A 27,019-nucleotide genomic window follows, 5' to 3' on the forward strand; every position below is an offset into this window, starting at 1 on the left:
AGATATTCGTGTAAGTGACTCTGCAGCTGATGCATAGTTCACACACCCTAGTTTCGTATCTTGTAAAGCTCTTTGTGATGGTGGTCCACTATGAAAGGTGCTAAATAAAAGTATATTATTATTATAAAAAAAAAAAATCATTGTCTGCACAAATTGGCTCATGGGCTGAAACTAATCAATAGAAAAGAAAACAAGGGGATCTTTATTAATTTGAAAGAACTGTTTTTTCTTTCAGTTCGGCAAAGTGAGAACCATCACCACTAGGTCTAATTCTATCAAGCAGGGCAAAGACCAGCACTTCCCAGTCTACATGAACGAGAAAGAGGACATTCTGTGGTGCACTGAGATGGAGAGGTAAGTCTTTCTCAACTACAATGAATGATACACTGCCTTCGTAGTAGTGGAGGACTTGTTATATGAGTATTCAAAAAGACACAGACAAAAATAATGGGAACATCTGCTTGGACAGCTCAGTCCATCCACCTTCACTTTGGACAGATAACAGAGCTATACAAAACCAGCTGTCCTACCCAAGGAAGGGAACTGCCTCAAGTGGAGTTGGTGAGGCACAGGTTGCATGAAACTTAACAAGAAGATGCAGATGAGCTTAAATGAGGTGGGGCAATAAGAGCCTTTGTTGTATAGTTCACAACATTATCAAGCTGCCATAATCACTCAGCTGTTATACTTGTTGAGGTAGGGTAAATTGGAAGAAGTTGGTACCTCAGATGTAATTCTAACCCATTGTCTGAAGGTGTTCCCTGTGTTCCATCTCTCTCTCTCTCTCTCTCTCTCTCTCTCTCTCTCTCTCTCTCTCTCTCTCTCTCTCTCACCAGGGTGTTTGGATTCCCTGTCCATTACACAGATGTCTCCAACATGAGCCGCCTTGCCAGACAGAGACTCCTGGGAAGGTCCTGGAGTGTCCCAGTCATCCGTCACCTGTTTGCACCACTGAAAGAGTACTTCGCATGTGTTTAGAACCCGACACGCTTGCGGAAAAACAAACAAATAAAAAAAAAAGAACTTAAAAATACACAAGAACTGATATTTAACAAGAAATAAAATTTTACTCCGATGATTTACAAGAAAAAAAAATACATTTTAAGTAGGTGTTTTACATAATTTCTTGTATTTTTAATGTCATTCTTTTATTCTATTTAATTGTTTTGATGTTTTTTAAATGTCATTTTAATTTTTAGCTATATTATCCATTGAATTTTTTGTATTGGTTTTATGTGTGCAAGCTGTACTTGTGACAAGGCTTTCTCTGTTCTTTTACAGCCCTGAGAGACAATATGTCAATAGGATTGAGTACTGAAAAGGAAAATTAATGATTTCCGTAAAATGCATACATATAAATATATACAATTTTATATATGTGTATATAAATATGTATGTTAATTCTGTAATCATGTTTAGCCTGGTTTTGATGAACAGGAGCACAAGCCAGGGGTCTGTTACAGTAAGCCCAAGCATTCATACTCTTCCAGTTGCTGAGCCTTACTTTACCAGAACCATTAATGGTAACCAATTGCAAGCATACATATTTACAGTATTTTTTTAGGGATGTATCTTTAGGAAACCGTGAAAACAGAAACCAGCTCACAAACCACTTACCTCTCGTTTACAGTTCTTAATCAAAACCTAAAGGTACTACTTTACAATAGTGGCTTTATAATGGTGCTTTTAAATAACAGATGATTAGAAACATCAGCTTCCACCTGGCCTTACAAACTAAACTAACAGGGTTGTGACTGCTGTGTAAAAAAAATAAAAAATGCAATAATTTGCAAACAAAGTTGTATAGAACAAGAAAAAAAAAATTGCAAAGTGATCTGCCATAACTCACTTTTTTTCTAACAACATTTTTATACCGAACATACTGGTGCTTTTTACTGCTTAGGCCTTGTAAACTCAGGCCCCATGCCTGTGGCAGCATGAACAATACAAACCCAGCCAACTGTGTAGCCATGTTTTTAGTCATCTTGAATTTCAGATCACAGGCTGCAGTGAGCTACTGTTTTGTTTTACTGAGACTGGTATCATTTGTACTGTACATCTCTTTGGGGGTGGGGGAGCTGAAGGAGGCAGACATTCCCAGCACCCCCAGCCCACTCAAACTATATTCAATCAGGTGCATACAACAACAACATGGTGCAGCTTACATTGCAGCTATGCTTTTTTATAAGATCTGTTATGCTTTTTTCCACATTATTTAGCTTGTTTATATATGTGTGTTTTTCTTTCTTATTCCTGCTTATTTTGTTTGTTTGGTTTCTATGATATGTCTGACCCTCTCACTTCACCGTGCTAGGGCTGCGCCAAATGATGTGAAAGAGAAGGGGAAAACGTTGATTATTTTTGTAATTTGCTGATTTTAAAATGTACCATCTGGTGGGGGGTAAGTGGGACATTTTTAACAAATATATCTACATATGTTGCTTAAAAAAAAAAAAATCCCCTACTGTTTCCATGTCTTGTTTTTTTTTTTTTTTTTTTTTTTTTTAAAAGATCGGATTTTGGACAAGTTCTAACTCTGTCACTCTGAGGATAGGCATAAAACAGACCAAATTAAATGTGAATGTGCAGAATGTGGGACTACAACAGGAGAAAGGAACTATCAAGCCAATATAGTATCTGTGGATTTAGTTTCCTAGAGGTCATCTGGTACAAGACCTAAGTGATAAGACACATAAGCTTTTATTTTAATAATCTAAACACTCTGGAATTTATAAACCAGCCTATTATTCTAAGGTAAAAGAAAAACAATGAAATCAGTACACTGGATTTGTCATAGTCAGCCTTGGGTTTAACAGAGTTAGCTCCTTTCCCTGTTTGCCCTGCCCCCATCATTCAAATGCCCATGTTTCGCACAGTTTGTTTGTTATGTCTTTCTACATTAGCTGTACTATGTACAAATATGATTCTTTACTCATATATATCATGAAATTAGTAAAGCCTTAGATTACAAAATAAATAAATAAATTTAAAAAAAAAACAGACATGAATTTGTATCGGAATAAGCTATGAAGCAGCGGGGTGGGGGAGAATGTCCAACCCGCCTTTTATATTTATGAATTGTTTTTATGTTTGGATTTAAAAGTGGCTTGTGATGGTTTGTCAAGTGATCTTAACAATAACTTGCTGACAGCTTTAAGAAGGAGAAACTGAGCTTTATCGCACAGCCCTAGATGCAGTGTTTTTTTTTCTTCTTTTTTAAGTGTTAAGAGTGACTGTAGGTGTTTCATAAGGTGCTAAACATTTTATCTAAATGAAAAAAATATATATATTGTTAGGAGAAAATCAATTTGTCTTGACAATGACTGTTTTTAAGTTCTTGTAGTTGAGAAAAAGAAAAAGCACTATTATTTTACTCTTATACGAATATATTAACAAAGGCATTTTAACTTTGTACTTGAAAAAAATTAAAAAAATACAGATTCATGTGTTTAGTCTAGGCATTGCTGTAGTTGGTGCTTATCTGTGGGAATATCATGTACTCATATTAAAGATTTAACGGAAATTAGAAAACATTTGGTAATAGCTTTTACTGTTACGTATGTACTTGCTTGATCCCTGGCGGCCGTGCTTTTTTTAACCCACATTCCATGCAGCAAAAAAAAAAAAAGCAGTGTTTCTTATAATGTTTGTTTTAGATTCCATGTCATTTTTAACGTTGCATATATATTTATTGACAACAATAATGTACATTTCACAGTTCTGAGACTACAGGTCAATATCTCTATTTCCGTCTGTAATGCTATTGTACTTCTGTGTAACTATTGCTCGTGACATAGCTGTTTATGGATTATACTCTTCTAAAGGTCAGTGCGTACAGCCAAGGTAGCAGTCAGAATAAGTCCGCCTCCATCCCATTTTTTTCAGTGCCCAAAAGAAGAAGAAAAGGCTCCTTTCTTATGTACTTGTGCTGGAGAACACTTGAATAAATGTACTGTTTTTGTGCAAAATATGTTTCTGTCATCATTCACTCTTCACATATGCTTTGGTCACATACATGTAGCAAATAAAATGACACTGTTTGGGTTGCTTGACTTTATATGAGCAGCTTAGAGTATGAGGATTTGCTAGCTAGTTTCCATGAGCCTTTCTGTTGACAAGTGAAACTGTCCCATTACATTTCTCCAGTAGAGCTCTTACTGCATGGGATGAATATCACAATAGTGAAAAATGAGTGCAATGATATCATTTTTTGATGTCAGCATATTATGATTCCAAAAGGAAAAAAATGACATCATCACAATGCAGTGACAATTTCCACCTGTTTAGTCTCTACTTCTATTATTAAATAATATTTATTTATTGTTGTGAGACGTGGTGGATGCAAGTCTTGGTAATGTACTCCTTCATGTACAGACACCTGTAATGTGTTATTTATTTTGTTGCCTGGGGGAGGGGGGGTATGTCTATTACCAAATTTCTTATACCAGGTTCTTCAGCCTAACAAAGAAGTCTTGCCATTGTGTTCTTGTAATTGGTTATGTCATAGATCTACTGAAGAGTAGAGTCATTTCATTATTTCTTTACTGTCCCAAATATTGTGTATACAAAGCCGATCACAAAGTGGCGCTGGCATTTACTACTACAAAGAAACTCTGGCTGATCTAGTTTACTGTATGTAACGCATGTACATGGCAGGCTAGTAGACCGGAAGAGCAGCACTTTGATAGACTTCACAAAAAACCACAGTATTTCAGTGATTGCAATAAGAACCAATCCAAGCGATGGTATGAATAAAATGGTAAAGGCCACAGTAAACAAAAAAAAAAGAATGAAAGAATGTAATTTGAAGCTGCTTACTCTTAATAGCCAAGTCAGTACTGTCTGTGTTTCTGTGTTTTGGGGTGACCCTATATAGAGTTACAATCTGCAATTGTATGTGTTTTTTTTTCCCCCACCAATAATGAACCATTGTGAAAGCATATACCAGTAGTTCACAAGTTAGAAGAATAACAAGCTTTCATAGAAATGAATAACCACCCAAACATCCATACAAGAAAACATATACTAAGAGTACAGTATGTGCTCTGGAAGCTTGCACACACCCACAATAGTCACAGCCTTGATACACAACAGCAGAACAAATGGAATAAATAATAAATAAAAAGCGATTGTGTCTGGACCTAAAATCAGTCTATTCCAGAGTTGCGGGCCTTAGCAGCTAGCCTTAATACAGAGGGAAGAACAGTTAGCAAACGTGGATGTAGGATGAGAGACCATCAGGGTGCATGAGTCCAGTCAGGAAGGGGGGAGAGAGAGCACTTGAAGTCTTAAAAATTTGAATATCAATTAGCAAAAATGTGTTCACAAAGGGAGATTAGACAAAGGGGCATTCAGAACAGAAAATAGGAGGCACTTGTTTACATAGAGAATCGTGAGGGTCTGGAATCAACTCCCCAGTAATGTTGTTGAAGCTGACTCCCTGGGATCCTTCAAGAAGCTGCTTGATGAGATTCTGGGATCAATAAGCTACTAACAACCAAACGAGCAAGATGGGCCGAATGGCCTCCTCTCGTTTGTAACCTTTCTTATGTTCTTATGTTCATCCTATAAAAAAAAGAGATTTTCATCAACCTATATTTTCAAGCCATTTTAACATTACTATAGCTGTTAGGTTTAACAAACAAATTGATGGTTCATTTTGTAGCAGGAAAAATTTAATTGATGCATACAAACTTAAGTGATTTACAGCTACAACATTATACATATATCCTGTTTCATTTAGAATTATTCATCCATCCATAGGACAAGTACATTCATACAGTGGTATTGGGAATCTATAGCATACATATGGCCCCCTTTTCAGCACTGCTTACACCCCCACTACCACCAATGTATATGAAGTTGGTGGCGAGGAGGTAACGGAATAAAAATGCTGGGCCAGATATTCAAAAGAGATGCAAGTTTATCAAGGGCAGTTGCAAGTTTTGTCAGCGAGTGAAATTTTAAACCGGGGTTGAGGGAGAAATGACTATGCTGGGGCAAAATGTGTTGCACAAGTTTGACTTCATTTAACTAATTCACAAATAAGCTAAAATACTATTTAGATACTATTTATACCTATCAAGTGGGAGCTCACTAAGCTTTGTTTAACTTTTATTCAACATATACAGAGCTGTACGAGAATTGAAAAGAACCCACAAATAGCTGCTGCTGAATATATAAAACATGTATTGTTTTTATTATTAAATATGTATACAAAAAATAATACCTGTCTCTGGACATCTCTAAGATGTGTGCAGCTCCAATAATGCCGATAAAGGATGCTGATGTTCCAGGTAAGTTTAGCATTTCCATTTCAGATACTAGTACAGTGTATACAGGACATGTTGGTGGCACTGATGACTTAGCTGTGTCCAAAGCACTCCCAGTATTGGCATGGCCTCTAATACTGTACCTTCCACAACCTCTAAGGGAATTGTTTGGGACACCCTTTCTCTGTTAAAAGAGATCTGCTCTGAGGCAGGTCCTCCACTAGTGGATTTGGCAGGTTTTCAAATTTCTTTAACAAATGTCAAATGATAGTATGATATTTGTATAACTGTAGCTCATGGAACAGTTGAAGCAGTGTTGAAGCAGGATGATGTGCGGTTTTAGGCTTGCGCCAAACATAGCGCTTAGCTTTGAGGCCAAAAAGCTCTATTTTGGTCTCAGCAGACCATAGAATCTTCTTTCACTTGGTCTCAGAGTCTCCGACATGCCTTCTGGCAAACTCTAGCCAAGATTTGATGTGAGTTTTTATATAAAATGTACAATATATATATATATATATATATATATATATATATATATATATATATATATATATATATATATATATATATACAGTAAAATGTACAGTGTGTGTGTGTGTGTGTGTGTGTATATATATATATATATAATGTACAATACTGTATGTGTAAAGCCCACCACATCAGCGGAAATAAATTATGAATTCACAACATGAAGCACAAATTGAACATGTGATGCTTTGAATACGTTGCAGCCAGAAGTATTACAACCATTAGTGAAGGTTTGCCTGAACTTTCCTGGCATTCTCTGTGATCCTAGAAAATAAAGATTGAAGCTAATCCTTCAATGCAGACATGAATATAACATGTAGATTTTAAATTATGTAGTTTTGTCTTCACGGTGCAGTGCTAACTTGTGTAAATTTGTCATAAAGTTTTCAAAATAATATTTGTATTATTAGGCTTCTAAGCTGGTTGTTATTGTTCTCCCAACCAGTCAACATGAAACTTGGCAGGTATCATCCCGTGTAGATTTATTGGAAAAACCTTTCAAAATCTTCTTCTTGGGAACCGGGGAACCGATTCATCTGAAACATTGTATAAGTCATCAGCAACCAAACCCGCATCAAGTTTACGAAGAAGTAGTTGCTGCGATAAATTTTACAAAAGGCGCGCAAACATCAAACTGCTTCTGTTTGCAAACCATTTAACCAACTAACTCTGAACTTGGTAGGCATCATCCTGGGGACAATGGAATTCAAATAGAGAAACATGGTGTTCTTTTGTAAAGCAAGATGGCCACCAGACCTACAAATTTAAAACCTCTTCAGTTGAAAAATCATCGCTGTGTCAATGCAATTTACTTTTTCAAAAAGGGTGTTTGTACAAAAACCACTTGACGCATTTCTTTAAAAACCTTTCAAAATCAGCTTTGAAGTGAAATTGCTCCATAAAACTGATCTGTTGCTGACACTTGTGCTGCAATGCTACAGCTTGCTAAAATTTCCAACTGGTACTGAGTTTGGAAGCCGTAAAACTGCCTAGGAGTAGTTCTTCTTCTTCTTCTTCTTCTTCTTCTTCTTCTTCTTCTTCTTCTTCTTCTTCTTCTTCTTCTTCACACTGGTATAGATGATTACAAATATATGTAGTTTATTCCATTCATTTTAGTGTAGTGGTATGCAGGTACGCATTCAATATTTATATAATTCCTAGCCATTCTAGTCTCCATTACAATGTTTATAATGACATTCCAGTGATGGCTGAAACAACCATATTAATAGCAATTCAATTGAGCAGAAATGGTTTTGCAGAATCTGACAACTCCTAGTCCTTCTCTAAAGCTTAAGTTTCCTTATAAAGTTTCTGACAAAGTGGCTTAGCCTTTGCAGTGTTTAAAGGGTGCAAACCTTTTTACTTACCTTTGTTTTACCTTGTTGCTGCTTCCTGCTACCTAATCACTGCATGTATTATAGTGTAAACTCCTGTGATGAAAACAAAACAACAGTCCGTTCTATGCTTAATGTTTTAAGAGAGAACTCTTCTGCAGTTTGTTTATATAATAATTGCCTCCTATATTTAGTGCCTTTCAGTTATATATTTTCTGTCCTTACAAACAGTTTTTGGGCCTACTTGTCGTTTGTCTGACATAAGTATCAATCAGTGCTGAACACAATACCTTAGACTTAATGCATAATCAATCAAGAATTGTTGTTTAAACCCTTTTGTATGTATTGTCCTGCCAAAGCATATTGACCTTTGCGTCTGACTTTGAGATCACTTCGGCCACTGATGGAAATAAATGGTTGATTTAAACCCTATTTCTGGATTAGGGAAAGAATGGGAAAAGGCAAGAGAGTGGTTTCAGAGGGGAAATTTTATGCATATCTGTCTGTGAAATAATGTCTAACTCAATTAAAATCTCACATTTGTAAATTTGGTAATTTTTGCTTTTATGTATTTACCAGAGTTTAAAAGAGGCAAGATAGATAAAACGAGCATGTTAATCAGAAAATCAAGAAGCACAGTGTCATTGTGTTTAATGGAATGGCAAGAACAAATCAGTCATTATGTAATTGGGAACAACGGGTGACTGGTACTGACTGGCAAAATTAAATCTAAATGCTGCACACCACTAAGGTGGGATGTTGGTATTAAACAAAAAATCACAATGCCACCCAGTTGCTTGGTTTTAAAACAATAATTCAAGGGAATTTTACGGCCTCTCTAATGCAGTGGCTTGTAGGGGGCGTGCAATTTTATTGTGGTATAAAACCATTGAGAACCCACATTAAGTAATATAGCTCCTTTTTTTACCTTGACCTTATAAAACAATAACACAGCAACGCATAAGCGAAATGTAAAATGTGCATTATATCATACCAAAGTACACCAAACACAACCATAGACTACAAAACATTTAAGAAAATACATGGATTTGTGTATTTGTCATGCATTTTCATTATTTAAAGAGAACATTATTTAAAGTAACAAAATGCACAATAAAATACATAGTACAAAAGCATTATAACAATCTAATCCTGCCCCTCTACATACCATCATTTTGTATTAGCAACATTTTGGATTCCTGACCAAATCCCTATTGCAAATAATGGTGTGATATCCTCTACAGTCTGAAATCTGTCTGTTCTGCAATCTGGCATGATTTGTAAGTCTTGTCTGTCTAAAACAGTAGTTCCCAACCCTGGTCCTGGGGACCCCCTGTGTCGTCTGGTTTTCATTACAACTGAGCTCTCAATTATTTAACTAGACCCTTAATTGAACTGATAATTTGCTTAATCAGACCTTTTTAATTGTTTTCAGCTCTTAAACAGTTGCAGATTTCGAGTTAGCTATAACATTTTAACTTGAACTCTGCAACTGTTTACAGAGGGTCCCAATGCAAACCTGGTTGTAAAGTCTGGCATTAAGTTCCCTAATTTTTCTTTTCTAAGTTGTATATCAGCAGTAAAATATTTGTTGACTAATGGAGGGTAAAATTGAAATGAATACAACCATGGATTACAAGGTATACCTCCTCCTACAGTGTATCTACTATAATAACGTTTTTCAAAGTGTTCAAACAGTCTGTCGTTTATACGTTATAGGTTCACTATTTTACAGCAGCGACCTCTACAAAGCGGCACACTGTATTATCCAGCTGACTTTTCTGGTCCCATTTGTGTTATACACTATTGGATTCTACAAACTCTGCAATGTAAATTTTACAAATGCTCTATCGTTGAGTGACAGCGAGTTATGCATTTTGCCATTTGTATGTTTTGCATGAACAGTTATTCACACAAACATACTTCATTTTCAGTGTTTATAGATATTTATTTGATTTCAATAATAGTGCCTTCCAACTGCAATCTGTATTTTAATTTTCAGCCATTGTTTGAAGTGGTGTTTTTTCTTTTCTTTTATGCAGTATTCGACAAAATAGATTTTCGTAAATATAAAATACGAAATCTTTTGCCCATTATGCTATGCATAATTATTACGCAGTAAAAAGCTACGTCTCATGGCATTATTAACCATTTGCAAGGAACACAGTGTAACTCTGTACAGTACAATAGATTATATAGGGTACACCTACACTATAACATTTAGCTGTTAAATGTGTTTAATCTTAACCTCCAGGTTTGGAAAAAAAAAAGATCATCAAAGCACCCCAAATGTCAAATTCAAACCCCTAAGGCAATGCTTTATTTCACCAGTTCCACTTCTAACCACGGTTTTTAGAGTAGCAGTTTTCTCTATTGCCTTAAAGCAAGCTTGTAGGCGGTCCCTCCTATTCTAGACACAGTGAGTTTAAAGGAGCTGCAGATGTCAGAGTAGAGAGAGGACTGAGATTTCTGGGGATCAGAACAGAGCGGGATGATACTCTGGGCTGGCCTAGGCCACTCTTGTCTTGTACACAGATAAAGGATATTTCATACAAAAATGAAAACTGCATGTGCTTCACTATGGAAGGCTGTTCACAGGCTAGCCTGTAATTGAGTATGGTGTGTTCACTTCATCTGGTAAATTGCATTGACAGGACATCCCCTGTCCTGTCAATCAGACCCATCTTCTCAGTGCCTGCATTTTAGTCTTTTGAGGTGTCAATATGTTATGTTGAATATATTTACACTTTTCATTAGGGAAGAAAGTTTAAAAAAACAAACTGCAATAAACTTTCAGGGAGACTAGGTTCCTGAAGTGGCTAGCTGGTTCTGGAACTGTCCTTTATATGTTCACTTTGTTTGTGTTTGTTTACATTTTCATGTATTTTACATGGTCATGAGTATTTGGATAAAAGGAGTGGCTACTGACTCAAACACTACTCTGAATACAGTCTCCAATACAGTCTACTAACATGCTGGTCTCAAATACCCTTGCTCTTTGTTATTTTAATCGTTTAATCGGCTAGCCTATCAGTTTGTAAACCCATTGACTTTCCTTACTTGCGGACCTCACCCTAGATTGCAACCATAGCTACCTGAGAACATCGCTTGGGTACCTGGTACGACCGTAACGGTACTTGACTACTTTACGCTTCAGCCTGGCTATTGTGTAGTTCTACTCTTCTTTGTGCCGTTCACGCTAAACGTTTTAAGAACTACAACTGAGACATAAGCGATGGGAACAAACTCTATAGCTTCGAACAGCCTTAGCTGTCTGTATATTGGCTGATGGCAGTGACCTGAATTTTAGAAACCCTATTTAATTGGCTCTTTTTTCTCTCGCACGTCCGAGCGCCATTTGTCAAGAGGAGGTGGCTCTGGTTTTGGCAAACTGCAGCAGCATCTGGAGGTTTTCTTTTTACAGCTGTCGCTAGTTTGCAGAGAAAGCAAGGGTTATATTTTCGTGCAAGAAGGCGGCATTGGAAATAAGCAACCTGAGGTAAGTAAGCTTTTATTTATGTGTGTGAAACTGCATTTCAACAATATTTTGAAATTATGATGTATTTAAATATATTGATGAAAAAAGGGAACGTTTTTACCTCGCCGGGCTGTTATTACAGTTTAGCAGATGCAAGGAGAGGAGGTTCTTGCTTATTGCAAGTGAAATAAAGGCAATTGAAAAAAAAAAAAAAAAAGTACAATTTTGCATTTTATTTGTAACCGCAATATATAAATAAATACTAGTTTTCACAATTATTAATGAATTGCATTAATGACACATGAGTGGGCACAGATGCATGCTTACATGACAATAGCTAGGGTTTGCTTAGCAACAATGTACATACATTTTTGTTACTTGTTTCCTTTTTTTTGAAGAACTATGAAATTAATATAATGGGTGTGTGATATATTTGGTCATATTTATCAAAGGGCTTGACTGCTGTTTCGGTTATATATCAAAATGCATATTTTTGATTGATAATAACAATGCTGTAGAATATTAACAATTTATTTTCTATTGTAAAATATAAATGTATGAATTTACCCTATTTGATGTCAAGTGCCTGCTGAAAGATCTCGGTTTGCATGCTAGTACACTGCATTGCACTGCTTGGGAAACGGGGTCTGTTAGTTCAGCGACAGTTCCATTGTTGTTTCTATTGTGGGCTTGGAGATACAGCACAGAAGTAAAAACTAATTTTAAAACGTTTATTAAAATTGTCTTTGGGCAAAGGTGCAACAGTAGCAAGTGTTCTTTTGAATTTCGTGGTGTGATCCTATGAACTAACTAGAGATGCAAAGGCAGATGGAAATGATTATTATGTCAGTTAATACACTACATAATTTTTAAATACAGATGATTTTTATTTGGAATAATTTTTTGTGAATTGTGACTATAAGAAAGGTGTGTATAAATATATAGTGTAAATAAAACGGTGAATAGTTTTAAAAAAGAAGCCAGTGTTGACATTTTAAACCCCCAAAATAGCTAACCTGAATATTTTCATTAATTATTTTTGTCAAAGTGTGGACCTATCCTGGTCTGCCTGTGATTTATTCATGCCAGTTGCCCAAGGAAGAAGCGTTGTGCTTTATTCTCACAAACAAAAGGGGCGAGGTTTTTATTTATTTATTTTTGCATTAATTAATTTGTCAAGCAGTTTTCTGGTATTTAATTTGTCGTTTTAATTATTGAAGGTCAGTGAGCATCTGCACAGTGGACACAGGGTAAGTACTGGTATATTTTATTAACACAGTTATAATGTGGATGAGCTATATAGATAGAGGGGGAAGACCAGTCTAAAGCAGCAAGTCAAGTCTGAACTCAAGGGTGCAATTCTCTGTGACCCTTTAAGGATGAGTGGGCTTTTTCCGTCTTTAAATTTGGGGTTACTAGGCCTGGGATACAGTGAACTTTTAAATAGCAGGAGACTTGGCTCCCCATAGTTAATTTAAATTGTGCATCGATGCCAACCCGTTGTCCTTTTGTACACAAGTGAGAGTCCCCTTTCTAATCACGTTTTGTATTAAAAATAGAATATCACATTTTCATACAGTGTGTGAAAACATGCTTTTGTTACAAAATGTGGTTTTGGGCTCTGAGGGCATGTGTTTGGACAACTGTTAAGGATCACAAAAAAGTGTGTACAGTATATTAGCTGCTGCTGCTGTGAAATGGCTGTGATGGAAAGAGAACTGCCTCTTATAATGGTCACACCCTGTCTGCAGTTCTGGGCTGGACTGCATTCTGGGTACAGCCTAGACTCACAGTAACCTTTCTCTAGTTAGGGTCTACAGATAAATCAATGCTTGGAATAAATATACTGTGTTGGTTGTTGCTATTTTTCTGTGACCTTTTGCTGAATGACTTTGCTATCCATCTTGGATGTATTTCTTGGTACCATTATTGTTCCAAAACAGCTCAATTAATTATTTGAAATGCATTTCACATTTTGAGCTATAGATTAATTGTAATGTATGCTGATTGGATTTTGGAGAAGATCTCTGACTGGAATGCATATTTGGCTTTATGCTTTATCCTATTCAGACCGAGGGTTCCCTGTTAGATATTTTTTCTTCAATAAGTGGTATTTTCTTGACCTTAAGTCTTAGGTGAGTTGAAAGATATGTCAGTAGATTGCTACATTCACTATTTTTGGGACAAGATATCCCTTTAAATCAGGGGTAGGTAACCTTGGCTATTCCAATCCATTCAACTGCAGGACTTTGTTCCAATCAGACCCTTAATTGTTTAATTGACCCTATTGGAGGTCAATTAAATAAGGAAAGGTTTGGTTGGAACAGAGTCCTGCAGTGGGATGGACTGGAATAGCTAAGGCTGCCTACCCCTGATTTAAAGGGTTAAGTTGGTCATAATTTAGTGTTTCTAAAGATTAACAAAAACACTGTTTAATACAATATAAAGTAAACCACACCAAGAGGTTCCATAAACACACAGTAAACCAATATCTAGTACGTCAAAGAAATAGCAAAAAGTACTGATAATATAATTATTTGTTTCTCTGTACTGTACAACGTGGTATAAAGATGCAACATATAATGAAAAAAAGAAATAAAGAAATAACATATAAAGAAATAAATAAAGACTGATAACGTGACAATAATTTTAAACGCTATAATTAAGAATAAAACAATTTATTAATTTGTCAGAAGTCTTCAAACCGGCAAAGGATATTAAGATAATGTGTGTGTGTATATATATATATATAGTATATATATATATATATATATATATATATATATATATATATATATATATATATATATATATATCTATATATATATTTATACTCTCTTTTAGAAGGCAGCACTGTTTGAACCATAGGGTCATGACAAAGGACAATAGGGTCATGTCAAAAATGAAATCAAGCATGATATTTCTTCTACAGTATGACAAAGATAACTTAGCAAAGTGACTTCTAGGAGCTGCCTTCTGAAATGAACAGCAAAACTTGTATTTACTGTTATCTGAACAAAGTGGTCGTTAGTCAGTAACCCCCCCCCCAAAATATTTTTAAATAGATTTAAACACACCAAGAAGCAGAAATTAATTGGTGAAAGAATATTTGTCTTTTGTATCCACCTTTTAAATGCTCATTAAAGATCAGGGGCCCGAATTTTGTTGACAGCGCTAAGTACTAACGCTTGAGAAAATAAATCAAATTCAGAAAAAGCAAACACACCTTATACACAATGCTATTAATTCTGTTTTAATGTTTAACATAATATGCCTGCAGTATGGGAGCAGAACAATAATATTTTGCGTGATAGAGAGACTTCAGAGCTGTATTGATGTGTTACTGTCAGGGCAACAAAACAAAATACAGTAGGAGAATTCCAACAATCATGTGCCAGCTGTTGTCATGCCAAGTGTTGTCATGCCAGGTGTTGTGTTTATGTATCTTTTGCTGGAGGGTGTTGTGGTATGAACCGACCTGGCTGTGTGGTCCAGGATTGTGCCAGAGATGTGCCAGACATGCTCAGTCAGCAGAGATGTGCCAGGCATGCTCAGTCAGTGGTTTGCCCTTAATTGGTTTCCCCAAAGACCTATTCTCCTGGCTGTTTTCTTCATTATTATTTAAAGTACTAGAGGGCTTTCACTTTCTTAGTGTGGACTTTTATTGCCTTTTGAAGATTGAGCAGTTGCCTCTGTTTGTAAGCATTCAAGGTTAAAAAAAAACAAAACATTATTTAACATTGAAAAGAGAATCTAAAGCTGAGTGCAGTGTTGAAATTTCAGTAGGCAATACAGTTTATCTTCAGTCAGCTGCAATTCATTTTTGACATACTGTAGAGATGCCCAGTGTGTTTGTTAGTTTATTAATATGTATTTATTTGGTAATGTCTTTGAGATGCTGGATGTTGGTTTAGTTCATAAGACAGAAAAATGTTAGTTTAATGTCAGTTTTGAGAAACCACACCTACAAAAAATCTACAGACACATGACCTTGCACAAACTCTTTGTGAATATTTTATTAATAAAGCTCCTTTAAATGTGACTGTTTAATTAAGCAAAGCATTAGTTCTTGCAGGGAACTCACTTTTAGTCAAATCAAGTCATCAAGCATCAATAACCAGACCTTGTCAACCGAAATAGCAGTACCTATCGCTAACAATGTAATTACTTGTCTAATGATTATCAAGGAAAGGACTGAAATCTTACCTGACCCTCCCCGCTGTGACTTAGAGTTTGCCTCCTCCTCCCCAGCCCAACCTGTTTTTTGGCTCATCTACAAGGAAGGGCATGTATCCTGCCCCCTGCCCATGGCTTCCCTACAGTCAGCCTCTCCGCTTATCAGCAGGAAAATGTATGGGTAGGGGTTCCCTGAGGCGAGGCCAAAGGCCAAAGATTTATTATATGTTAAATGCTTTATGCAAGAGCGTATAATATGCATAAAAGCTAACCAATTTTAAAACACAATAGAACTCATGGAGCCAGGTTTGGCTTTTGCTTTTTATTGTGTTTCTAAAATTGGGGCCTTAGTTCCTCACATTATATAATTCATTGTACTGCCATTTTTTTAGCTTAAAAGCATTTTCATTTTCAGTTTTCATAATGTTCAACAGAATAGAACAGATCTCACCTCCATGTTGGTCCACACTGAGGGTGTGCATAGAACACAGTGTTGCTGCCACTCAGTTGCCATGGGAACATATTTTGTAAACCTTATGGTGCACAACATTTTACGTTTTAGATATTCTGTTAAATGCTGCTTATTTATTTTTTGTCCAGGATTATGGCTGCCAATTCCGCTACTGTGCGGATTCTTATAAAAGGAGGAAAGGTAGTGAATGATGACTTCACCCAGGAGGCAGACGTTTATATTGAGAATGGGATTATTCAGCAGGTGGGTCGGGAACTCATGATCCCCGGGGGGGCAAAAGTCATCGACGCCACTGGCAAGCTGGTGATCCCAGGGGGCATCGACACCAGCACCCACTTCCACCAGACGTTCATGAACGCCACCTGCGTGGACGACTTCTACAACGGCACCAAGGTATGGTTCTGTTTGGTTATGAAATCAGAAGACACTTGAGTTCCTACAGGACAGGTATCTGCAGATACAGTATTGTGGACAGATTACACTAATTTTTGTAATACATGTTTGCTATTTTTGCTTGCAACAGTTTTCCAGTTTTATGAAGATTTTTTTATTGTCAAGAAACAGTTCAGTATGTTATATAAATACTTATTCCTGCACATATGTTTTTTTTTTTTTGTTTTTTTTTTAAAGCATGCCACAAGTTAACCTATGGTTTCAGAAATGAATGCTGGTATGAAAGATTGAAATGGAGAACAGTAATGCAGTTCTGTTGTTTCTGTCCTACTTTGAGCACATCCTATTGAGAAACAGATTCCTTTCTAGTATTGTGTTTAAAAGCTAAAAGCAAAAGATGATTTACCCCCCTCCCCCACCTCCGCAAGAGAAGCCAAAAACTGAAGTACAGAACACCTCACTTCCACTGAACCTCTGTTCCAAAATAAACCAGAATCCCTCCCTTCATAGTGGAATGAAACAGCTCTGTTTTTATTGAAGTCAAAATTAGGAGAGTTATAATGAACTGAATTACTTTAAGTTGAGGTATTAGTTACAAGTACCTAACATTAATCTGAGAGAAAAATACTTTGCTGTATCAAAAGCCTGTAGAATTTGATATTTCTGGAGCGTTTGATATTTCCATGTTTTTTTTTTTTTTTTTTTTTTTTTTTTTTTTTTACATAACCTGTTATTTGAGTTAACTTTGTTTTATACGTAATATTCTAGAAATGTATACAGAAGGTACGAATAAAAATGGAATTGAGCTTGTAATTTGAATTGAAAAAAGAATAAATAATAAGAAAGTGACTCAGTAACTGGCTATACAAGCTAGTAGAAGAAATGAACAAATCAATCAGTGATACAGCAGCAATGTTAAACTTTGAAAAAGTGCTATATACAGTATAACAAAACCTGTATTTAACGTACAAGGCTGTCACAGAGGACTGTGCTAAGATGCACTGGCTCTGCAAGGCATCTTTTCATGCTGATGAAGAGATAAAATACCCCAATTACACACAAAAAAGACTTTCATTGAGGTCTTAGAGACCTCCTTTTGAGCGTTAAATAGCAGATACAACATACATTGATAGCTGCATGCCTTAATGCATTGCAGTTGGGGACTGGGTGCAACAGTGCTATTAGAGAGACAAAGGGAAATCAGTCCTTCTAAAGGTCCCTGTCAGATGGGAGCCACACAGAAGCGTACCATCTGCTTTGCTTTCATACCACTGCAGCTGACTTGAATCTGGTAAAGTCCAGTCTTGTCTTCCTGCAGAAGAAACACAAATACAGACTTTGCAGTTGATTTCCCAAGACAACTGAACTGTCGGCGTGTTTGTTTCCAAATGAAACAATTTCATACTTATTGCTTTTTCCGTTTTTGTCTGTTTTTAAGACTGCAGTACCATGACTCTACATGATAGCTGCTGACCATTTTTTTTTTTTAAATCATTGGCAGAAGTGTAATATTTATTGCCAGAACATGCTGCATGGTAAAAATGATTAGAGTATTCTAAGCAATATTATATGAGGAAAGTACAACATAAGAAACTGAGTCAAGCAGACAATCTTTGGCTAGTGCCTTGCATCTATGTTTGCAACTACACACCCTTTGTGTGGTATAACTTCCAATTATAAAAACAGACTGTGTAAGAAAAAATGCCCATTGTGGTTATAATTTATAATCTAATACATGTTTAAAATAAATGGTGCAATGAGAAGTTGGTTTAATTTGTATTTGTTTGTTTTTTTAGTTCAAGAAACAGTGAATATATTGTGCAAATGAACATGAATTGTTGCCTCTTTAAAGCTATGCTCACATCTGATTACTGAACACGGCCTTTACATTCAGGCAATGTTTTACTGCTTTCTAATTAAACATTTTTAAGAAACGTCATTCCATATAGGAAGTAAATTACTCATTCTTTTGCTCTTTTAATGTAACCAGCATAATCTTGTATCACTGCTCCCCAGTCCATATACACCACCCACTCGATATATCACGGGTGTCGGAGTCCAAAATAAATCTGCTATATATCGAGGGCCACAATATAGCGAGAGACCCATAGAAAAACAAATAGGTTGTATTTTGTATCATATTGTATCATATTGTATATGTTTCATATAAAAAGCAGCTCACCGTTTTAATTCGTACAGCGGAGGGTAATTTCTTCTCATCAACTTCAGTCTCCAATTAATTTCATGAGTCTTCCTCTCGAAATGCATGAGCCAGCTGCATTGAAATAATCAATTCCCAACAACAATACAGCAGGCTTGTTGCTAGGCAGCTGACGTCACTGCCTTGGCTTTTGCTAGTGCATTGCTGCCGCACGTGAGCGCCTCATTGGCTAAAATAAAAACCAATTCAGCAAGAAGATATTTAGTTTGCTTTCTATTGTGCAATACATGTGTATATGATAACAGTACGATAGTGATGCTTTGTTTTTAATTGTTTTGTATATTTTTGTTTGTGATGTGCAGTATGAAATAAAATGAACAGTAATTTATAAGTGTCTATGTATATTACAGCTAAGGCGTACGCAGTTAGACAATAAAAATGGGGCGCTAACTCCAGGACTGTGATATATTCGAATCCGGAGTATAGCGAGGGGCGATATAATGAGGGGTGGGTGTATAGATACAGTATCAGATAGGATTCAAAGCCTGCATATTGTTGTGTTATGTGCTTTTCTAAGTACTAGGGAAAGCTCTACACTCAACAAATTCACAGGCCATTAATATGTACTCTTGCTTTTAGACAACATATTGTAGGCTGGAGAGTAGCATGGGCTGTGTACAGGTAGCACTGTACTCATGAGGTAGACTTACCAAAGCTGCAGGTGAGTGTGAGGTAACTACAGGAGCACTGTATGTAGACCATTGAAAAACTCAGCAGGGTTCTTTCTAAAACACTGGGGATTTGTTATCTGATTCTAAGCATGGGCCAGCTGGCGAAGGAAATTACCGTTATGTAGGGTTTTTTCTTTTCTTCTATAACTAAAATTGGTCTGGGGAGTAGAGTGACTATCGCAGATCATATTCTGTTTCCATAGCAGCCATTGTGCAAGGAACCTCCATTCTGTCCTCCCTGTGTTGTGTTTAGGAACAATAGATTTAAACTGCTGTCTCCTGGTAGCTGCTGCCCTGCTAAGATAATTATTTCTGGATCAGCTGGCATCTGAGGTTTATTGGTTCTAAATTCAATATTATTTTCACACTGCTGTATTAAAATCTTTTAGGATAACCACTTTAAGTCTGTTGAAATGTATTCTTGCCAGGAATGCATATTCGTTTAGATGAATTTGCTGTGGAGACCTTCAGGGAGGTTTAGGTCATTTTGGACAGCATGTGGTACCATGCTTCACTATGATCTGTAGCCCTATATTTCCAAATGCTGCTTTCAGGTGACATTCTACATTGTTGAATATTCTGATCCGAATACTGCAGCAAGACCCGGTAGGATGTAGCTGTGTGGAACTGCGGAACAAATGTTTCAGACATGCTACTGTAAAACCAAATAATAACCTGCCCATTGTCTTGAACTCTGTCAGGTCTCAGCATATTTAAACAATTCTGGATGATTCCTTTTGGCTAAATACAGAAGATGACAATGTCTGTGTAACTAAATTTGACTGCTGTTTTTCCTGCATAGATCTCCTAGAACATGATTCCAAGAGTTCAAAGCCTGCTGAAATACATTCATAGAACTTACTTGGTTGTATATTATTCTTTATTATGCCGTAACCATATTGTAACCATCACGTACAGTCCCACATCAACTTGTACTGTATAGTTCAGTTAATGCAGCATTGTAAATGGTAGGGGTATGTGAAGTGGTAGTGGTATGTGATAATAAATAACCACATACAAGTCCAGTCACTCTCTGTTTGTATTTAACAATAATAGTGTAATGCACATGAAAACCTCACACGTGCATTCATTGTTACAAATACATTTACAAGCACAGTGCACATATACACAATACTGCTGCGTTACAGCTGAGGGTCTCTCCCTTTTTGTGGGCTCTGTTTACTGTTACAATGAATCTCTCATGTAGGACCCTGTTTTATAGTCTTGTCATGCCTGCCGGTTTGCCGGGAAGCTGTCCACTCAGACAGTGCTGAAATCTGTGTCAGTAGGGCCTTGGGCTGAAGTAAATTACATTGCGTTGCTGAATTAACTATAGCTGACACAGGGATGCAACTCCTGTTGCATTGCAGTTTCACCCATTCCAGGTTTTAATATGCGCTTGGTTAACTCCCAAGTGTTTGGGTAGCAAGCTCAGGTGTGTAAAACCAGGAATAGATCCAATTGCTATGGGGGGTCTTATTTCCATCGCAGTGATAATACTTTATTAGAATGCTATTTTGAAACCAGGTACATTTGCAAAGAGGAATAAAATAATTGTAACAGTTTAAAACAGCTCCTTCCCTTACCTGAGGATTGGACTGAATCAAACTTTTTTGCACAACAAAAGGGGTCATACTAGGTTTCATATTGATCTTGGTAGCTATATTTCTTTAGATTCATAGTGTGGCTAAATAGAACAGTAAAACTAAGTTCACAGATTTCCTATGGCATGCCTTTGTGATTTGAGGAGGCAAATCAAAGAATTTAAGCAGCAAATTGTATAGTTTATAGACTGTGTCAACGTGCCTTTTGTGCATTGCAGCCTGGAGGGTGATAAGATTGATCTATTAGAAATAATGGTCAGTTATTCAGCCAGTCGTTGGTCTGCTTTGGGGAATTGAAATATTAACCACACTGTCAAACATCATTTTTAGAGACCACATTGGTTTAACCTCTGGCCATGTCAATGGACAAGCTCACAAGCCATTCTCTTGGAGATGCTATTACACTTACATATCACACCTGGGAGGTTTTGTTCTCATTGCTTTTAATTTACACACAATACAGTAGTGTCAATATGTGTCAAAACTGTGCTAGAGTAACAGCAAATCACCTCTTATATTTACATGTTGAACGCTCATCAAAAATGATTTACTGTAGACAGCCTTACAGCAATGTTATCTTCATTCGTGGCACAAAAAACAACCCACATTTATTGACCTTCATTCTATGGCTGAAAGAACAATACTGAATGTACAGTATGGAAGATAGTCTTTGATAAATGGGTTGCACTGGTAATTGTACAGTACTTGAATTTAAAAAACAAACAAACAAATAAATAAATAAATAAATAATAAAGATGTAACCTGTGGTAATATAATCCTTGTCAGCTATTTCCAAATGCACCTGGAATAAAAAGCACTGTATTTTATTTAAAAATACATGGGAGTTTAAAGCAAATGTCTTTTACTCCATGTTTATTCTCATCAACTGCCCTGAGTCTGAGCTTTAACCAAGATTCAGGCCTTTTTATAAGAAGAGCCATTTGGTGCCCTGGTAAGTAGGATATCAATAGTACCTTTAACCAGGAACTGCTGATATGAAGCATTTCAATGGCTTGAAAGCACATTAACTTATACCCACTTTCTGTCTGTTTTGGTTTATCACTCCTTTGTGAAAATCTATACTTGCGTTTTCCCTGGGAGTACATAAGTCTTATTTATTGTTTACTGTGCTTGGAAAAAGAATAGGGATACTCCAGTTATTCTTACCATATTTTATACATGTTCTTGTGAGTATATGAAAGCTTGTGACTGACAGAGTCACTTCTAAAATGGTTAATTATTATCAGCAATCTGCCTTGTGCCACATTTATATACTACCCATACAGACTGTGTTGCCTTACATTGCATTGTCTGGCTTAAATGCTTAATCTATATTTTTTTGTTTGTTTAAATGCTGCTTTGGTATAATGGTATGACAAAGCTGACAAATATCAGTACATTTTAAAAGTAAACTTCTGAAGTTTAGTAGCTCTGTAGCATGTTGGGAGTGTCAAAGGCAGTGCTTTGTTTGCGGAACAGGTGGCAATGATAGCTGCCTGCATTACAGCTACACACTGTTGTACCGGACTGTGTTTCGTGACTGCACTTATGTACTTAATGGCAGTAAAACTTTTTGTCCTGTCAGTATCAAATTGCTTAAGTGGTTTTGCACAGCTGAATTTAGGGGCCCTGTAAGAGGTTGCTTGAAGCTGTATCGAAGTTAAATTTAATAATTTACTTGTGGAAAGTAAAGAATATGAGCGGACAAGAAAGCAAGATCCTTAAAACGTTGACTAGGCAAAAAACAACTTAAAAACGTCTATTTTAGTACATACACACATCTAACTAATGAAAGTATACATTGTAGAGATACAGTATAGGGAAGTGTCTGTGCCTGAGGGAATATCAGTCGAATGGATGAAGAGATACATTAACTATTGCAAAGTCATTGTTTTGAGTATGATTTTATCAAGGAGATGACGTCACCTATACCGACATTGAGAGTAAAGTACAGATGGTACTGTATGGTAAAACATAATACTGTACAGCTGATGTTTAGAAATTCAATATTGTTGTTGTTGTTTTTTTTTAGTACCTGTCAATGTGATGAATGACTCCTGTTTAACAGAGAACTGATGACCAATCTATTTCTAGAGAACCAGCTTGATTTATTGCTCCTGATCTCTATTGTGTTGGTAAAGATGGACTAACACATTGATTGTATTGATCACTTCATTTAATCCTAAGGCTGAATATGGTCACCAAATTGTCTACTGTTTTGCTTGTGAAATAAATGCTCCCCCCCCCCAATGGAATTCCATGCATCGAAACTAGTAAAATAGCATTCAGGCTGTAGACAAAAAAAAAATCCTAGGCCATGAAGTTGTTACTTCACAGTGATTTCTTATCAGGTTTCCCATAACACAAATACTCAATAATATATGCATACAAGTATGTGTATTTCTGTATATTATTGCTTAGGTAATCAAGCTGAGTTCTTGGTTGATCCTGCTTAAGTTGGTGTTCGGGTTTCGGCATTCAGCACTTCGGTTTTATTTATTTTGTAAATCTCGACCCTTCACACCAAACTAATGCAAAAATATGTTCTTTGTTCACTATCAACATGACATCTGAAAATGCACCTTATGTTATGTTATGTGTACAATACTGTAAATCAGCAAAGTTTTATTTACTGATTATAACAAATTGTTATTTTGCGTGAAAAAAGTAATTTTATGAGATGTGCTTTTGCTTGCTTTGCCACAGATTGAAACAAAGTACCAGATTTCCATAAGAAACTGCCAACATTGAATAGCTTTAAAAATAGCTGTATTGCTTACTTAAAAGAACCATGTCAGCCTTATTAAATTGTATTGAAATAACAAGATGCCATTTAGTATTTCTTTTTAAACTAGCATTATTTTATTATATTATCATTTTCTCTTTACTGATTGTGCTGTTGAGGCTATGATTTGTTGTGCAGTGAGTGGTGAGAAATGATTATTTATGTTTGTTGGCCAGTGGGATCCTATGACTATAACAAAGTTTTATTGAGATATATTATGTATGGTTAAAAACATGTTGAGCTTGCTTACTTGCATGGCTATTGCTGCTTTAAGACAGCTGATGTAACCATATGTTCTTGCTGCTCATATTTGCTCTAAACTGAACACACCACTGGGGATGCAGTTTCTGGGGAAGCTGGACAAGCCAGAATCCGTCAGCAGCAGACAGCAGCTTCTCCTGTGGGTCTTGCTCTTGATGTGCTGTGAGCTGTGCAGTACAAGGAGAAGGCCCATATTTCCTTTGTCCCTTTCTCTATTCCCCTCCCTTATTTAATGCCCCTCAACACTCTTGAGAGACCCCCCTCGTGTCTCTCCACCTATGTATTGATCTGGATATTCACAGGGGGAGGGGTGGGGCAGACAATAGAGGGGCCTGGGCTCAGATTGAAGCGTGTAGCAGCATTAACGCTGGCTTGGACAAAGCTTTTCTCTCAGATTGGATTTGGCACAGTTTGAAAAATGTATAATTAGCAAAATACACAAGCAGATTATGCACACAGCAAAGGCGAATCTGAATGCAGAGATTCATTGTCATGAAGATATATTTTATCTGTAGATTTTTTTTTTCTTTTTTGAAAATTATATAAAACCAGTTTGGAGGGAGATTGACAATTATTCACATGGAAAAATATGATCTTAAACGGTTTTCAGATTGGGAGACACTGAAAAAAAAAAACGAAATGATCTTGTAAGGCTTCAGAAATCTCATTGGTGTCCATGACTGACTGAGTAGTTTACCCCATTGCAATTCATAACTACATCACTGTTAGACTACCTGCTCTCCTGCTCATTTTGGAAAGTTGTAGTAGTAGCATTAATAGTATTTTACACTGCAAAAAAAAAATTGTCCACATGTGGGCTGATCCATGAGCAAATGGAGAAATCTCATTATTATCAGATACAAAGGATTACTTGACAAGGATTTTTTTTCTGTGGATTCTGTACCATGTAACAGTCAAACATAATGGATAGCAGAAGCCATTATCAAAAATATTTTGTTAATAAGTCCTGCATTTTTACTGAATGCATTTCAGCAGGGAAAATCAATTTCATGCAGTTATGTTTTGTGATCTATTGTTTTCCTCAAACATGCCACCCCTTTATTTCAAATTCTTTGTTATAGATTCTTTCTTTCCTATTGCAGTGTTTAAAAACAAACAAACAAACAAAGAACTGAAATGCTTGCAGCACACTAGACCATGGTTTGTCTATTTTTATACTTTCAATAACAGTTATTTTACTGTATAGTTTTAAAGCTCAATGTTTCAAATGGTACAGGATCGTGCATTATGCATTTAAAACAGCAGTGGCACATTGTTGCAGGGAATTGCAGTTTAGATCTGTCATGCAGAAATCTCCAGCCTCCATTAGCATATTTAACACATGACCAGGACCTCCTCACAGTCGGTGCTTTGGAAATAATGAACGTTCTGCTGTGTAATTAGAATGTTTGCCTCTCTGCTCAGCCAATGTCTTGACAGGGGGCCCATTTAGTCAGAAGGGTCTTCTCCAAAGCACACATGGTTGATTGTGGTCTCCCAGAATGTCAAAGGTTAGTTACTGAAGGAGATTTGAATAGCCACACTGGCCACTTTTCTACCCTCAGAGCAATAGTCACTTTTTATTTTTGTACTCTGTTTATTCAATTTTTCAGTTTATAGAAAAGCAGAAATACAACAAAATCATTAATATATCCATTCACAAAATTATCAATGCATCAAGAAAACAGAGAGACAGTAAAAGAGACTGAAAGAAAGAGAGGGATGCAGAAGGAGAGTGAGAGAGGAGGGTCACAAGTGGTCAGTTTGCAGGTTAAAAAACAACACAAAATAGAAAAACGTGTAAATAAAAGATAGATCAGTAAAATGGAAAGTGTAAGTTGGTTACAATGTAAGAGAAAGGCATACCAGACTTCTGAAAGGCTTCTGGAGAATGTAGAGAGAAAATTGAAGAGTTGAGAAGACGAGCTTTATAAAGTGCTGTAAAACATGGTGGCTGTGATCCAGAAAAAAAAATAGCAATTTCAATGAAATGTGTATACATGTGGGGAAAACACTATGGTCAAATATATTACAGATTCACTACATTTGATGGAATGCTGGGGCCTGTTACCCAGTCTAGTTATCACACCTTTCAGGATTCTGCCACATTTTACTGTAGGTGGACTAAAATATACATCAATACATTAGAATACAGGTAACTGTTTAAAAAAAATATAATCAATTACCAGCTACTCCATACGGGAGACATCAGCAAAAACTGCTTTCACATTTTCAAAGTCTAGGAGCCTTCAGAAAGCAGGTTATTGAGATATCAAATGGCAAGTGACTCAATAGCCATATAAGGAGAAGCATGAAAAATAAGTATCTGGACTACAGTTAATAAAATAGGTTTACACTGATGAGTCAAACCAATAAAATGGGATAAAAGAGCTTTGTTTTGCATCTCATACATTGGAAATCAGGGTCAACTTAAATTAGTTAGACTGAAGCTAGGGTCTGTTATTTTTAGCAGCATTTTACCTGACAGTCAGTCAGATAGCTACTATTCAAATATAAATTGTTAGAATGCGTTGGTGGGAAGGTTTTTGGGTAGCTTTTGAAGTTTACCCTCCCCCCTCAACCCTGACTCGGTATAAGAAAGGAATTTAAGCCTTCATCCTTTCTGAACCTACTCTAATATGCATATCCTTGTGTCTCCAGGCTGCACTTGTTGGAGGAACCACCATGGTGATAGGCCACGTGTTACCAGACAAAGAGACGTCCCTACTGGAGGCCTATGAGAAATGTCGAGCCCTGGCTGACCCCAAGACCTGCTGCGACTACGCCCTCCATGTGGGGGTCACCTGGTGGGGGCCCAAGGTGA

General features: G+C 36.5%; 2 protein-coding genes across 9 annotated transcripts in view; both read left to right on the plus strand.

Annotated features, from left to right (window-relative positions):
* The window catches only part of LOC121317469 (DNA (cytosine-5)-methyltransferase 3A), a 225,264-nt gene extending 221,296 nt beyond the window's left edge, over nt 1-3,968 (plus strand). For all 7 annotated transcript variants that reach the window (XM_041253429.1, XM_041253430.1, XM_041253431.1 and 4 more), the window contains 2 exons: nt 236-354; nt 837-3,968. In XM_041253429.1, coding sequence (XP_041109363.1) covers nt 236-354; nt 837-978 — 261 coding nt within the window. In that variant the 3' untranslated portion in view covers nt 979-3,968. The remainder of the gene's footprint in view (nt 1-235; nt 355-836) is intronic.
* Nucleotides 3,969-11,516: 7,548 nt separating this feature from the next.
* Nucleotides 11,517-27,019, plus strand: part of LOC121317470 (dihydropyrimidinase-related protein 5-like) — a 32,002-nt gene continuing 16,499 nt past the window's right edge. Inside the window, exons 1-4 of one of the 2 annotated variants that reach the window (XM_041253437.1) lie at nt 11,517-11,633; nt 12,833-12,862; nt 16,389-16,653; nt 26,857-27,015. In XM_041253437.1, the coding sequence (XP_041109371.1) occupies nt 16,393-16,653; nt 26,857-27,015 (420 nt within the window). In that variant the 5' untranslated portion in view covers nt 11,517-11,633; nt 12,833-12,862; nt 16,389-16,392. The remainder of the gene's footprint in view (nt 11,634-12,832; nt 12,863-16,388; nt 16,654-26,856; nt 27,016-27,019) is intronic. The other variant, XM_041253436.1, reaches the window with a different exon arrangement.

The sequence above is a fragment of the Polyodon spathula genome, chromosome 6 (assembly GCF_017654505.1).
Source record: "Polyodon spathula isolate WHYD16114869_AA chromosome 6, ASM1765450v1, whole genome shotgun sequence".
Taxonomy (NCBI): Eukaryota; Metazoa; Chordata; class Actinopteri; order Acipenseriformes; family Polyodontidae; genus Polyodon; species Polyodon spathula.